Consider the following 13,419-nt stretch of genomic DNA (forward strand, 5'->3'; position numbering starts at 1 on the left):
ATGGACAGTGATATTCCACACAAATGTATGTTTTCTCAAGTAGGGGGATTAACCTCCAAATACCTTGCGTAACTTTAAATCAGTGTGTATTTTTTTATCAATTGTAAATGAATCTTCTAGGCCTCTATGTACGTAGGTTAGTTTGTATGAACAATTAGCAAATAGTGTGGAAGAGTATATACAGTATAACAAGGTGTATACATTTCTGATTTTACACACTGATTTTGGTCCTGAAGCTACTCCATTGTGTCATCACTCAAAGATAATTTTGACTCTGATGGCCTGTATTTATCCTGAGTAATATTGTATCTCATTGGAACTAGAGTAGTGGGCAAACTCATGCTTAACTTTGTTTTGGGTACCCCTGGTCATGACGACTGTGTGTGTGTACTGAAGGAGAGTGTGCAACTATCGCTCGAGGCTTGATGCTTCCTATAACAACTCTTTACATGTGATTGAACTTAATGATGTGATTGTGAACTTTATTCATTTTGTTATGTCGAAAAATTTTTGCTGGTGTGTACCCGGTTGGTTTGGATTCATGGGCCGGTCCCCACATCATAACTGTTGTGACTTGGCGAGACAGCCAAGTCACTAGGAGAGGAAGCCGAAAGGCACGCGTTTAGCTCACGCAGGCTGGCGTGATGTCTGGAACAGGTCAAGGTCTTATAGTAGCAAAAATAGTACATGATTTCTGGAACACTTAACTTTAATCCATAATTGGTGAACATCGGTCTGACGGTACATGCATCACAGGATAAATAGCAAATGATAATGGCGCCTTGCTAGGTCGTAGCAAATGACGTAGCTGAAGGCTATGCTAACTATCGTCTCGCAAATGAGAGCATAATTTGTCAGTGAACCATCGCTAGCAAAGTCGGCTGTACAACTGGGGCAAGTGCTAGGAAGTCTCTCGAGACCTGCCGTGTGGCGGCGCTCGGTCTGCAATCACTGACAGTGGCAACACGCGGGTCCGACATATACCAACGGACTGCGGCCGATTTAAAGGCTACCACCTAGCAAGTGTGGTGTCTGGCGGTGACACCACAATAACCTTACGCCTGATTGTTTTTCATTATTTTCTCCTTTTGTGAATCAGCATACCCTTACATACTCTGGTTTAAGTGGCTGATAGATTTTGTATTATATTCCTACTGATGACTGAATACATTCTTCTGGTCTGTACCTGATCTCATGAGTTTTTCGAGTCAGCTCAATCATCATACACTTAGGTGCGGAATTTTTTCTCTTCTCTTTTGAAAAGTTTGAAGGTGTAACTTTATAGATGTAAACTTGCAATTTGTAATTCTAATAATTTACATTGTCACTGTGCTTATTTTTATAGTTTAGTGTTGTACAGTTGTAGTTTTGACTTTGTATCATTTGTCTTGTGACAGAATGTTCCACGGATCTTAAAATCTGAATGCCACGTCCTGCTATATGTATAAATTATGACTTGTATAGTAGATATTTTTCTTACGTTTTCTGTAACATGTATCAGATACTTAATATACATCTGTATTCTATCTTTTGGCATCATTTTGTACACTGTTTGGAAAACTTGATAGTAGGTCACAAAATTGTAAACAAGTTGTTTCCAAATTTTGTGAGGCGGATATTGTAAAGGGACTCCCTCCTGTAGGATTACTTTTACTCAACAGAAGTAGTCGATATCAGAACTAATTTTTGAATTTTGGACAGGTCAATATTGCCTCAGCTGTTTTTCTAAAAAATTTCATATGATTTTGTACACAATGTGTTATATTACAAGCTAAAATCTATTAAAAAAGATTACTTTATTTTCTTTGTTACAATCTGTATAGCAGTATATTGCTCCCTCCTACGTATATCTCGCGAAGAGAGCACGAGGATAAAATCAGAGAGATTAGAGCCCACACAGAGGCATACCGACAATCTTTCTTTCCACGAACAATATGAGACTGGAATAGAAGGGAGAGCTGATAGAGGTTCTCAGGGTACCCTCCGCCCCACACCGTCAGGTGGCTTGCGGAGTATAGACGTAGATGTATATGCACTAGCTCTGATTGTTCAGTTAAAATTTTTTTTTTTAGTAACATTTGAAATTATGAGATATTTGGCACACTTAACATTTCTGTTATGAATTATGCAATTTGGTGCTATTTATTATGTTTATTTCTAGATTTATTTATAAAATAATAATATAAATTAACAGAAATTCATTTGTCAAGAAACTTTGTAAACTTTTTGGAATATTGTTATTACTGCAGATGAAGTAGTAGTGGGCATGCCTCTGATGCGATCGGACGGGTTTTTGTATTTTAGGAAGAACAATGTAATTTTGGCTTAATTCAAAAGACTCTGATATAGAAAACTGTGAGAGAATAAATTAACAACAAAACAAAAAATTTGCACAGGTATTCTTCAAAGTTAATTATGTCAGTTGGAGCCATGAGAACCTAAAATGTCAAAAATTTCAGTTTCATGACTCAGCCCCTAGACATGAAGAACTGAAGCCACTTACAAGAAAAGAAGATTACTAAAAAGTATATTGTAAATAGTAGTGACATCAACAAATTGAGGGAGGGGTAGATCACAAGTTTCCATTTATCTCAGGTAAAAATTTCAATAATGCCTTGCTCCATGGCAGTAATTAGGCTTATAAGTTGGATGCAAGAAAATTCACAGTTATTTCCTCACATTTTGGATAAATGTCCATCAGGTGAGATGGAGCGTAGTCCAGCCACATAGATATGCTTTCTATAGCAGCCACATAGATATGTTACATTTTTTTAACTTTAAAAAATAATAATGAGCTATGGACAATGATGCACTTTGATGACTTTTGTGGTACACAGGAACATTTTTCTGCCACAAATTTTTTCAGATTTCTTGGTCTTCTGTATTTACTAATAACTGTAGGTGTTAAGTAGTGAGAGCCTGAAGCATTAGAACATATCATTAAATTTTATAGTGCTAATGTTTGGTGGATAATATTGTAAAATTTAAGTGTAGCTCTTCAGCACTATACCACTGATCAAGAGTATAACCCTCTTTTTCAACAAAATCTTGAAATTTTTTTCACTAAAGAAAAAGTGCTGTGTCATACAGTAACAACATTTCTCTTGGCAGTTTTGACTACCATACTCTACAGCTTTTTTCCACCTATTTAGCGAGGTTCACTGCCAACATTGTTTTTCATCACTTAACTTTCCAAACAGTATCCCACATTAGCTGTAATTAAGTGATCTGAAATGCACACTCCTTTGCTATACTGAAGATGAAATCAGGCTTCAGTGATCCGATCAGTTCTTGGGAAATTCAGCTGCTTCATAATTTTTTAATCAGCAAGAATGGATATGGATTGTAAATTTTTTAATTTTTTAATTCTACTCCTTCTCCAGTAACAAACAGTTTGAACTGATACACAACAGTCATTAACAAGTGAACCCAATTTTTCAGTATAATCAGTACTGAAGAGGATGGCAAGTGTTCTCTTTTGGAGGATGGTGCAACAAACTGAGTCACAGACTACCCAATGAGAGGAGAATCAGAATCCCTTTGTTACTTCTCAATAGTTCGTATTACAAGCTGAAGCCCACATCTGGTGCAGCACTGGAAGGCTGGTCTTGACGCACAGACCCTGGCAATGATGCATTGCCATGAAGATGGTGGCAGCTGCTAAACTCAGCACAGCCCAGGCACAGCATTACCTTGTTAGGTGTACAATCCCAGTTGTTGGGCTAGCTACACCAGAAACTGGTACGGCAGTCCGGTACAGCTGGCCGAGTTTGGGACAGCTAGTCTCCTGTCACAGCTGTGGCAAGTGACCGGGAGAAGACGCTCAGGGAGCAAACCCCTGTTTGGAAAGTAGCTGGTTGCGACTGGAGCTGGCTAGGAGGGCCTCAGTTTGGCCCTCAGCCCTTCCAGTGGTGGCTGGACTGCCCTGGCAGGCAATCCTGTCAGAATGACAGTGGAGCAGTAGCGAATTCGCAGTAGAGGCTGACGGTATGACTTGCTGACTCGCTAGTTCTGTGACATGCCTTGCTGGACAGCCAGTATTTATATGCACCAAAGCAGATTGTGATGTTGCTGCCACAAATACCATGTATGCCACATCCCAATATGTCCCTGGTTTCATAAGTAATGGACAGTGATGGGCAGGTGGGTAACGGTGCCCAACAGGTGCCGCAGTGTAATTCTGTGCCAGAATGTAACTGCAAATGTACTTTTTTTACAGCAACGAGTGCTCTTGCCTAGAGTTGATCTGTTACACTCTTTTGCTCTTTGAAAAATTCAGCCCTCCAAATTCTCTCTGTTACTGTACCTAGAACTATAATTCAGTTAGTCAAAGATTCACATCATTCTTAGACGTCCTTTTTACAGCTCTTCTGTGGCTAAAACATATTCCCTGATACATATAAAATATGTCCACATTTTATATGATTCCAGTCACTGGCCGCCCTGTGAACAAATACTGGGATACTTTGAAATGTTATCACACTTTGCTTTTTGTCCACTACATACGTGCTTATGTCCACTTTACACAATTCACTCGCTGCTCTCTGCTGTATTCTCCAAGCTGAGTTTTCTATAACACATTTACAGTCCAAAGACTGTGACTTGTCCATTCAGCAGTGTCAAACTATCTTGTAGGGCTAGGGGTTTTGGGATTCTGTGAAGTGTCCTAGAACAGTACTCTTGCCTGATGTTACCGAAATAGGTATTTGTTCTTTTCCATAAATTATCTCCCTTAAACTCATGCCTAGCTTCATCAATGTATCACTCATATTCATCAAACTAGTTGTCTAACCCCCATATTACACATTACCCTAATAGTCTATTACATCTTATTACTATTTTGAGGAACAAGCATAAAAGTTTGCAACAAGAACTTAACACAAATTATTTATAAAAAAAGGAATCTGTAATAAAGTCACTGTAGTCACACTTCTGATGGTAGCATCTGGAGAACTATGCTTAAATTCTAAAACTTCACCTCTCATCTCCAAGAGACCATTGAGCGTATCGTGCTTCATTACATTTATGATACCACTAATGTATTTATTTAACCACAGGTGCAATACCGGCTATAAACTATGCCACTTAAATCAACTCCTATAACACAGTAACATTTCTCCTCGTAATGTTTCCATGAACCTTGAAATGCTCTTCTGTTCTTCCTTACACTGAGTGTGACAGTTACCTTAGCAGACTCTCAGCTGTCATACTGAATGAACTTCAGTGGACTATGAGTGATATAACAATGATGTCACGGGTAATGACCTATCTTGCATCTGTGGTTTCTCAGAACATTGTTATGCTTTTTGAAGTCAGTGTCACATGATAAAAAGACAAAAATCAAAACCATAAGATACTGTTGTGACATTGCTCCATGTTTTATCTTATTAGCTCAGTTCAATAGCATACAACTACCCTACTACAGAATAGAATCGCAAATGGAGCAGGAGTAGGGCAGTGTAGAAATGGATGGGAAAAAGAAATGTTCTACATGCGACTCAGGCAATCTCTCCACATAAACTACATATCTATGAGCAAAGACAATTGGAGAACTCCTAAACTTGTAACTTACGTGAAACACTCTTTACAATAAACTACACCTTCAGTTGCTTACTTCCTACATTTGCCTAAACTTCCCTGGTACCTGTGGTCCTATGCTTACCTGGTGTAATTCCCTCTTTGTCGCCGTATGGAGTATGTGACTCAATGCATGAAGCTACATGACCTGGTAGGTCACACTGCATACATACCACTGGTTTCAGTGGCTCATCTCTTGGGGCCCTTCCCAGGCACCACCACCAAAACTATTCCTGACATAGTCATAGGACAGTGGAAAAGAACAAATCTGGGAACAATAGACACAAGTATCCTATTAGTGGTTACGGATTGCACATGCTGTCCTCGAAGTAACCGATTTGTAACTGTTCATTATGTCACTGTGGTTCCAACTGCTGCTCAAATTGCTGTTGCAGATGCAGTACAATACACCAGAGCCATAGCCCAAATGTGATGATGTTCCCTCTTGGTAGTGCCATGTGGCTGTCTGGAGCCAGATCTTCTTATGACTGTACGTTCTCATGACCACCCCTACCAGGATCATGTTCAGTGGCTACATTCCTGCCAAGTCTTTCTGCAGTATCGTGGAAGGAACATCCAGCTTCCTGTAGCTCTATTACATGACCTCGTTGAAACTCAGTAAGGTGCTGATAATGGTGTCTTTGTTGCCTTGAAGGCATTCTTGATTAACATCAACCCGCCATGTCCAATCTAAATGCTAACGAACACTCTTACAGTGTGTATTTAAAGCAAACGTAATTTGCATCCTCATAGTGGTACTACTTGTGCCGCTCTTATGTGACTAGCACGAAATTTTATAAACATGGTCTTTCTCGATCTTGATTAAACATGCCTACCAACTTTTGTTTATGTCACACAACTACTCCTTGGTGCTGCAATTCATTTTTCTCTGTCAGTGTATATTTTAGATAATATATTTTAAATACACCAAATTCTTAATACTGATTTCCTTTACACAGTTTTAAACATTCAAGACCTATAATGGAGGCAGTACACAAATTTGATTGATAAATTATAACTGTATGGGTGCTAATGACATAGATCATCGAACACTTTCAGAACAAATCAGCTGTACTGTGAACATTATTGCTTGCCCTTAAAGATAGCATTAAATTCCTATTTCACTTAAGAGCTGGAACATCTCTGCTATACAAAATTCTCTATTGTGTTACATTTCAACTACATAAATCAATATTATCTTACCATAACTAACTTCATTTGTCTCCATCACTTGCAACAATTACTAAGACAGGTCTGTACACTTATCCTCTTGAAACATGTTTTTCAGTCAAATCTTTAAAGCAAGTAACTCCATCAAGTGTAAAATGCCGTGAAACAAAATGTAAGTGTGATTCAACATATACATCTGCCTTGATACTGGAGGTTTTGCTGCTAATTTAATTTCATTTGTTTAATTTTTTTACAGCTATAAGAAAGATTTTTATTTGTATCATGTTGCAGATATGCTGCAAGCCATAATTGTGTTTCCAACCACAACATAAAAGATTTCTACAAAGAAAACACAAATATCTTAATTTATGAGAAATTTTTTTCAAGTAAAAATCTTCATTAACATATTTTGCGAATAGAGAAACTTTCATTTGGACTATCACAGTGCTTACTTTTGGCCATGTCACAGTATCTTTTGAATAAATGAACATCATTTTTCTGGCTGCACTGTTCAGCTGATTAATATTTCACTGACTGTTTTGAATTTCTCATTTGTACATGCACATTTCCACTTGTGATGTGAATTGTGGCTTGTCCCTTCTACTGTTGTGCATCTCTGGGTTTGATGTGTTCCTATTTCATTTTTCAGAGTTTATACCTTCAGGTACTTGTTTTGGATTTAATGAGTGAAGCATTCATAAAGTATTTTTAGTAGCTGAAAAGATAGAGTATCTTAAGTAATTATACTACAGTTGTCATGGTCACACAAATGTTTATGATGTTGTTTATATATGCAGGGCACCCTCTGCTACTACATATGGTGAGAGCTGTTCAACATCTCAGTTGCCTCGAGAGTTTCTGCACAGCAGCTATTTTAAAAATGATACATCAAAAAATATCCAGACACACAAACACAAAGGTAACTTTTAATATCCACAAACACATATGCATATTATATATTATTTAAAACAGACCCCACTAACTGAAGTTCCAGCAAATATTTATTACAAGAATAAGATATAATAAAGTAAACATTTCTTTCTGAGGGTAAGGAAGATTAATAGAGAGGATTGGTCTCTTAATAGTGGTAGAGTGGTGACGAGGCTACCACCATGACACAAGAGTTCATTTCCACTCAGTCAAATGTAAAATCGTTCATGCTGTGTTGTTTGAGCCTTCCTTGATATAACAACTGCTTAAACGGGGTTTCAGGCATTGCTTCAGACAGTGTTGTGAAAACTACACAATGTATCAACGAGGCAGCTAATCACCTTCAAATTCAACTGTGGGGAGCTGTAGTGGATCATAAATTTATATGCTGGTCTGCTAGAAAAGTGCAAACATGAGGAGCCAGAGCTATAACATCATCACTGGGAACACTGACATCCAGAGCCTGATGTGGAGAAATGAGCTACAGAAGCAGCACACATAACACAGGATAGCCCAGCTGCAATACAATGGACCTCAGTGTATGCATTCAGGCATGGTGTTTATATTTTGTCTACTATCCTGGCTCTGAACCCTAGTCAGTGTGATCTCATTGAATTGTTTACCTGTGGTCGATGATGCCTAAGTGGTACAAATTCTGGTTCACGTACTTTGCTAAACTGAAATCATGTTTCTTCTGTTGAGTAAATAATTTGCTATGCTTATTTCTACTGCTTCTTTAATTATGGAAACCTAATAGGTGAAGGCAGATAAGATTTTGGTCTCTACATAGTTAATGCCATGTTCCATATCAAGACGTAGCTCAGCACCAGCAGATATTTTTGGCTTACATAGTTTGGTATGTCATCTATGTTTATCATATCTGTCTTTAACAATGCAACATAAAGACCAAAGTGTGATTTCTCACACAGTATTTTCCTGGCGCACTTAGACATAGGTCATCGTTTATGAAACCCCGCACTGTATGCACTCACAGTGGAGGATGGACATTGCATTTCATCCACTGTTTCTTGAAGAGCTTGCTGATACTGAAGGACACATTGCCAATATAAGGCAGGAAAATCGTCCTGCTGGAGTTCTCTGTATCTTCTGGTTGCTCTTGATATTTGATGTGTGTTTGTTGAAATGCACAGTGGATCTGCTTATTGTACTACCCGTTCTGGAAAAAAATAGGGTGGAGATGGCTAAGTTCAGATGACAAACTTTCTGGATCTGAGGTAACTCAATCTCTGTGAGCAATTGTGAGCCATGGTTTTTTTGTTTTTTCTTACAAAGTATGACATTCAGAAAACAGAGGTATCCATTTTTCTCTTCTGCTATGGTGCAACAAATGCTAAGGTGAACAGAGTTTAAATGTTCTAAAATGAAGAAAGTGTTGCAGCCCCATATGTCCATACCACAAAGATGTCATCTACATATCTCCAAAATCATTTGGATTTCAGCATCTTTGATCAAAGCTGCCAGTTTATCTGAAATATTGATTATTGAATAAAAAGTAGGATGATGAAGAGAGGTAAGATGTCATTTTTCAGCTTAGTTTCTATGAGATGCAAACAATCCACTGAAGACCCAAGTGTGAATAAGAGATTGCATCAAAACCTACTGCAGGAAAAAATATAGTGAGACTCCATGTAAAGATGTATTTATTAGATTTTATGTGAATTAATTAATTTTAGTTAAATTTATGTAGGGTATATTTTCTGTGGGTGATTTTTTCATACTGGAAAATTCATAATTTATATATCCTAAATGTGTATGACTTTTGCTATAATCTTTCATTTTTTCAGAGTATCTCAATTTGGGAGAAAACAAACAAAATTTTTTAAAGGATGCTGCACAGAAGTCTTCCCCATTACGAAAACAGAAGATTGCATCTCCAATGAGTTTTATCCATCAATTACCATCAGGTAGCATCAAGCAAGTGGATATTCAGACTGATAATGACAGTGATGAAGAAATAAATCAGCATATAAAAATACTTAACAGTTTGAGAAACAAATGTCCCTTATAGAGCTACTGTGAAATTACCGGTATAGAAAATAACACTAAAACTATTATGTTGTCTAAGGCTTTCCTGGTGTAAAAGCACTCAGAAGTCACAGCTGATGGTTTCTCTTCCAAGCTAAGCAATACTTTGGAAATCACATGCTGCTTACCTTGACGCAATAATGTTGACTATCTGTTTATGTTTTGGTGAACTAATGCCTGACTCCTGGATAAAATTGCTTTGTGTTGAAATGCAATGAAGATGGGTCATAATGTGGGCTGAAAAACGCTAATTTGAAAAGCAGTGGCTCTTGTGTTTATCTTGCTCATTGTCTTCCATGGACAATATGATTCATAGCCTGACACAGATCACATGCCCTGCTGGAATAATATTTTGTGCATCTATTTAATTAAATTATCAGCTATAAATGCAAGGGCAGTTTTTTTATAGCAGTATTACAGAACAATGAAGCACCAGAAAGGATTGTGGTGGTGATGTAATGAATCTTATGTCCTGTATGTACCTAGCACACAGTGGCTCCTGATTTTTCCAGTTTTCTTACCTGTTGCTGTATCATGAAGAATAAATAAAATTGCTATACATGGTGAGGGCAGTCACAAAAGTTAATAGCTGGTGAACAATAAAAGAGAGCTGGCCACGTTGAAATCATGTTGATTATAAAGGACAGTGTCACAAATGGACTAGGTGGTCTAGGACTTTTTAATTCGAGAATTTGACAACCCACTCAATGGCCATTTTTCATATCTTTTTCAATAAAGTACACTGTTATCTAGGTATGGCTGCTGATAATCATTTCTCATTACTTCCATTGTTTCTTGTTTTCTTATACACTACTCCATGACATACAGACGCTGTCCACAAGTTTCCCACCAAAATATTAGTGTCAATGGCCAAAGATGACAGATGAGTACTACATCAAAACACACTATAATTTGAGGGAGGGAGACCATGTGAGGAAAACTTTCACAAACCCACACAATGCCCAATAGGTTCAGTAACCTTAATATATCCACTGTATTTGGTTAGAATGTATATGATGAAGTGTTTTTATTGTTTCAACTACCATAGGATTGTATAAAATGATAAATGTCATGGGATAACTTTTATCTCTGTGTCTTTAGAGATCCAAGTCAAGACAAATAATTTCTTCTTATAAGTTTGTGTCAAACAGGACATATTGCTTTGTGCTAATCATGTTGATTGTTATTTTGATGCAATAATCACAGTGAATGTTTCTTCTACTCTGTATGAGTAGATTAAAAGATATCAGAAGTGAATCCATGTATTACTTAATTTCCTTGTTGCATTTTAAAGGATGATAATGGAAATCAAAGTTAACGAGAAATGAACCAGTCTATATCATCCAACCCACTTCCGTGACTGATCATGCAAATCTGGTATATGACTTTAAATAATTTCGTAGTGCACTTATGCTATATGCAAGTGGCACCAACCTTTTGTTGAATCCCATCACACATAGTAATGAGAATCTTATTTTTCTATTCATATATTTTCAGTCATCTGAAACCCATTCTTTTCAGCTACTACAAAGCAGTTTGTTTGCACTGGTGGAGATTCTTGTAGTGGTTAATAAAAAATAAAATAAAATGAGAAGAAAGGAAAAAGAAAAGGTTAAAAATGTGGGAAGAAATGGTGAATAAAAAAGGGGTTTTATAATCGTAAATGACCGTGAAAAAGGGGAAAAATGAAAAGCAAATCGGACTTCGTATTACAGAAAAGCTATAGTTGGGGTGGTCCTTGTGGCGTTTTTGAGCAAAAGTTAAACCAATTTCCACTACAAAACTTACTGAAAAGAAACAGAGAATAACAAAATGTAACTGACGGGGGGAAGTGGCGTAGATAAATCATCCTTTACCAGGTTAACTTTTCTTATTTCGTGCGGCGTCCAGGTCTTCAAAAATCTCCTTCATTTCTGCGTGAAAGGTCGGCTCCGAAATCTTGCAATAAGTTTCATTGTCCAGGAATTTCTAATGTACACAAAACCGTCTTGATATTAAATGCAATTTATTTTACGTTGCTTCCCTCCTCCAAATTTCATAACAACTTCCTCAATGTGTCTACACATTAAAATCAGATCAAGACTAGCTATTAAGTTTTTTACTTCAGCATCAGATCACGTATGCCTTAAGCTTAGGCTATCAAGAGACAATTGAAAACGGATAGAAAACAAAAAAAGTTACAATTTTGGTATTTTCTCTGCCGTCGAGCGCTCATACCGCTGCGACAGGATATTTTTATCTGAGGGAACGAGTGTAGCGCGGCGAAATTCAAAGTCCCGCTACATCGCCCCCTCGACTGTCACGCTAAAATATTTAGCGTGGCAGGCTAGCAAACAATAGAATAGATATACCTAAATGTCTATTATACATATTTTCATAGGAAACGCCACGTGCATACTTAGGGGATTATCTTTGTCGATACTTACTTTCTAAATCTATATACTACATACAATTGTTACAGTTTTGATCCTTTTTACACAATTAATATATATTTACAGACAGTTTGTTTGAACAAGCTGTTCGCCAGCGCAGTTAATGTTGTGCGCTTCCAGCGTTGGTTTCCCAATGCATCTCTGGCAGCACTTAGTCTTTGCGCATGCGCAATAGCATCACTGAATTTCGCGTGCGGCAGTTTCAAAATCGCTGTGTTATGACAGTCTTGAACAGTATTCACTTTCACATAGTGTTCATTACAAGTTGTTATTCCAGCATAAATGGCGTGTTAAGTCCGGTGACACCATAAGATTGAGCGTGTGCGTGATCTGAAGCAAAGTCCATGTCTTCTGTTACGACACAACACTCCAGGTCCTTGTGCGTTTTCATGACTATTGTTCCCGGGGCATATATGGTCGATGTAGTTTTTAGCCTCCACATCGCCTACGACAGGTGCTGAGTTTATTTTCTCCAAAGCATCTGAAGGCCGGCCAGGAACAACGGCGCCGATGTTCGCAAAGGTAGGTGTATCATCACGTTGTTTACACTCGCCAACAAACGTTCAATTGCAGTGTGAACATCCTCATTATCGTCGAAGTAAATTACAGTTTATATCGATTTACAAACAGTTATTTGGTTTATGCACCATAAGTTTCACAAATAACACAAAATTCGTCGTTTATAACGTTCACAGTTTAACACAGTTTGCAAAATTTTTTTTGCCATATTTACATTTTAACAAAGTTCACGGTGTCCCAGCATGTTTACATAGGTAATTATGAAAGCTTACATTTCGTGGTCACATTTCAAAATATGTTGACAATATGCAAAGTTTTAATACATATACAAATACATATAAATTTACGAGAATCTGCATGTGAAATATTTACACTAAAAAATTATACTATTGGCTTTCTTTTATTGGGGAATTAATTTTTTTTTTTTAATCAGGTTTGGGCGTGCCCAGGGATATCAGACTTAATACTTAAAGCAGGGGCTTTCCTTCATTAATTATTTCTTTCTTTCTTTTGATTCCATATCTTTGGCACGTGGTTGACCAGGCTTGTAATGCCATCAATATTCATGTCCTTTTATTCATACCTGAAAGTTTAGGTCACACAATATATTCTTACATTCCACAAACAAACAGTACCCAGCTGCAGGAGGTGGTAGGATAATGGAGAAAGAAAGAAAGATAGACTGGAAGAAACTATTCATTACCTAAAAACTACCAAATCCTACAGCTACTACATACAAAGAGAA

The 13,419-nt window shown here is 37.4% G+C and overlaps 1 protein-coding gene across 4 annotated transcripts in view; it reads left to right on the top strand.

Moving 5' to 3' along the window:
* The window catches only part of LOC124795373, a 112,840-nt gene extending 101,926 nt beyond the window's left edge, over positions 1 to 10,914 (top strand). For 2 of the 4 annotated variants that reach the window (XR_007016684.1, XM_047259381.1), the window contains 2 exons: positions 7,545 to 7,666; positions 9,483 to 10,913. Coding sequence is in view for 3 of the 4 variants with exons in the window: in XM_047259381.1 (XP_047115337.1) it covers positions 7,545 to 7,666; positions 9,483 to 9,706 (346 nt within the window). In the remaining variant the exon portion in view is untranslated. Of the gene's footprint in view, positions 1 to 7,544; positions 7,667 to 7,959; positions 8,357 to 9,482 lie in introns of those variants that run through there. The other 2 variants (XM_047259379.1, XM_047259380.1) reach the window with 2 other exon arrangements.
* The last annotated feature ends 2,505 nt before the right edge of the window (positions 10,915 to 13,419 follow it).

This window comes from Schistocerca piceifrons, chromosome 4 (assembly GCF_021461385.2).
Source record: "Schistocerca piceifrons isolate TAMUIC-IGC-003096 chromosome 4, iqSchPice1.1, whole genome shotgun sequence".
Taxonomy (NCBI): domain Eukaryota; kingdom Metazoa; phylum Arthropoda; class Insecta; order Orthoptera; family Acrididae; genus Schistocerca; species Schistocerca piceifrons.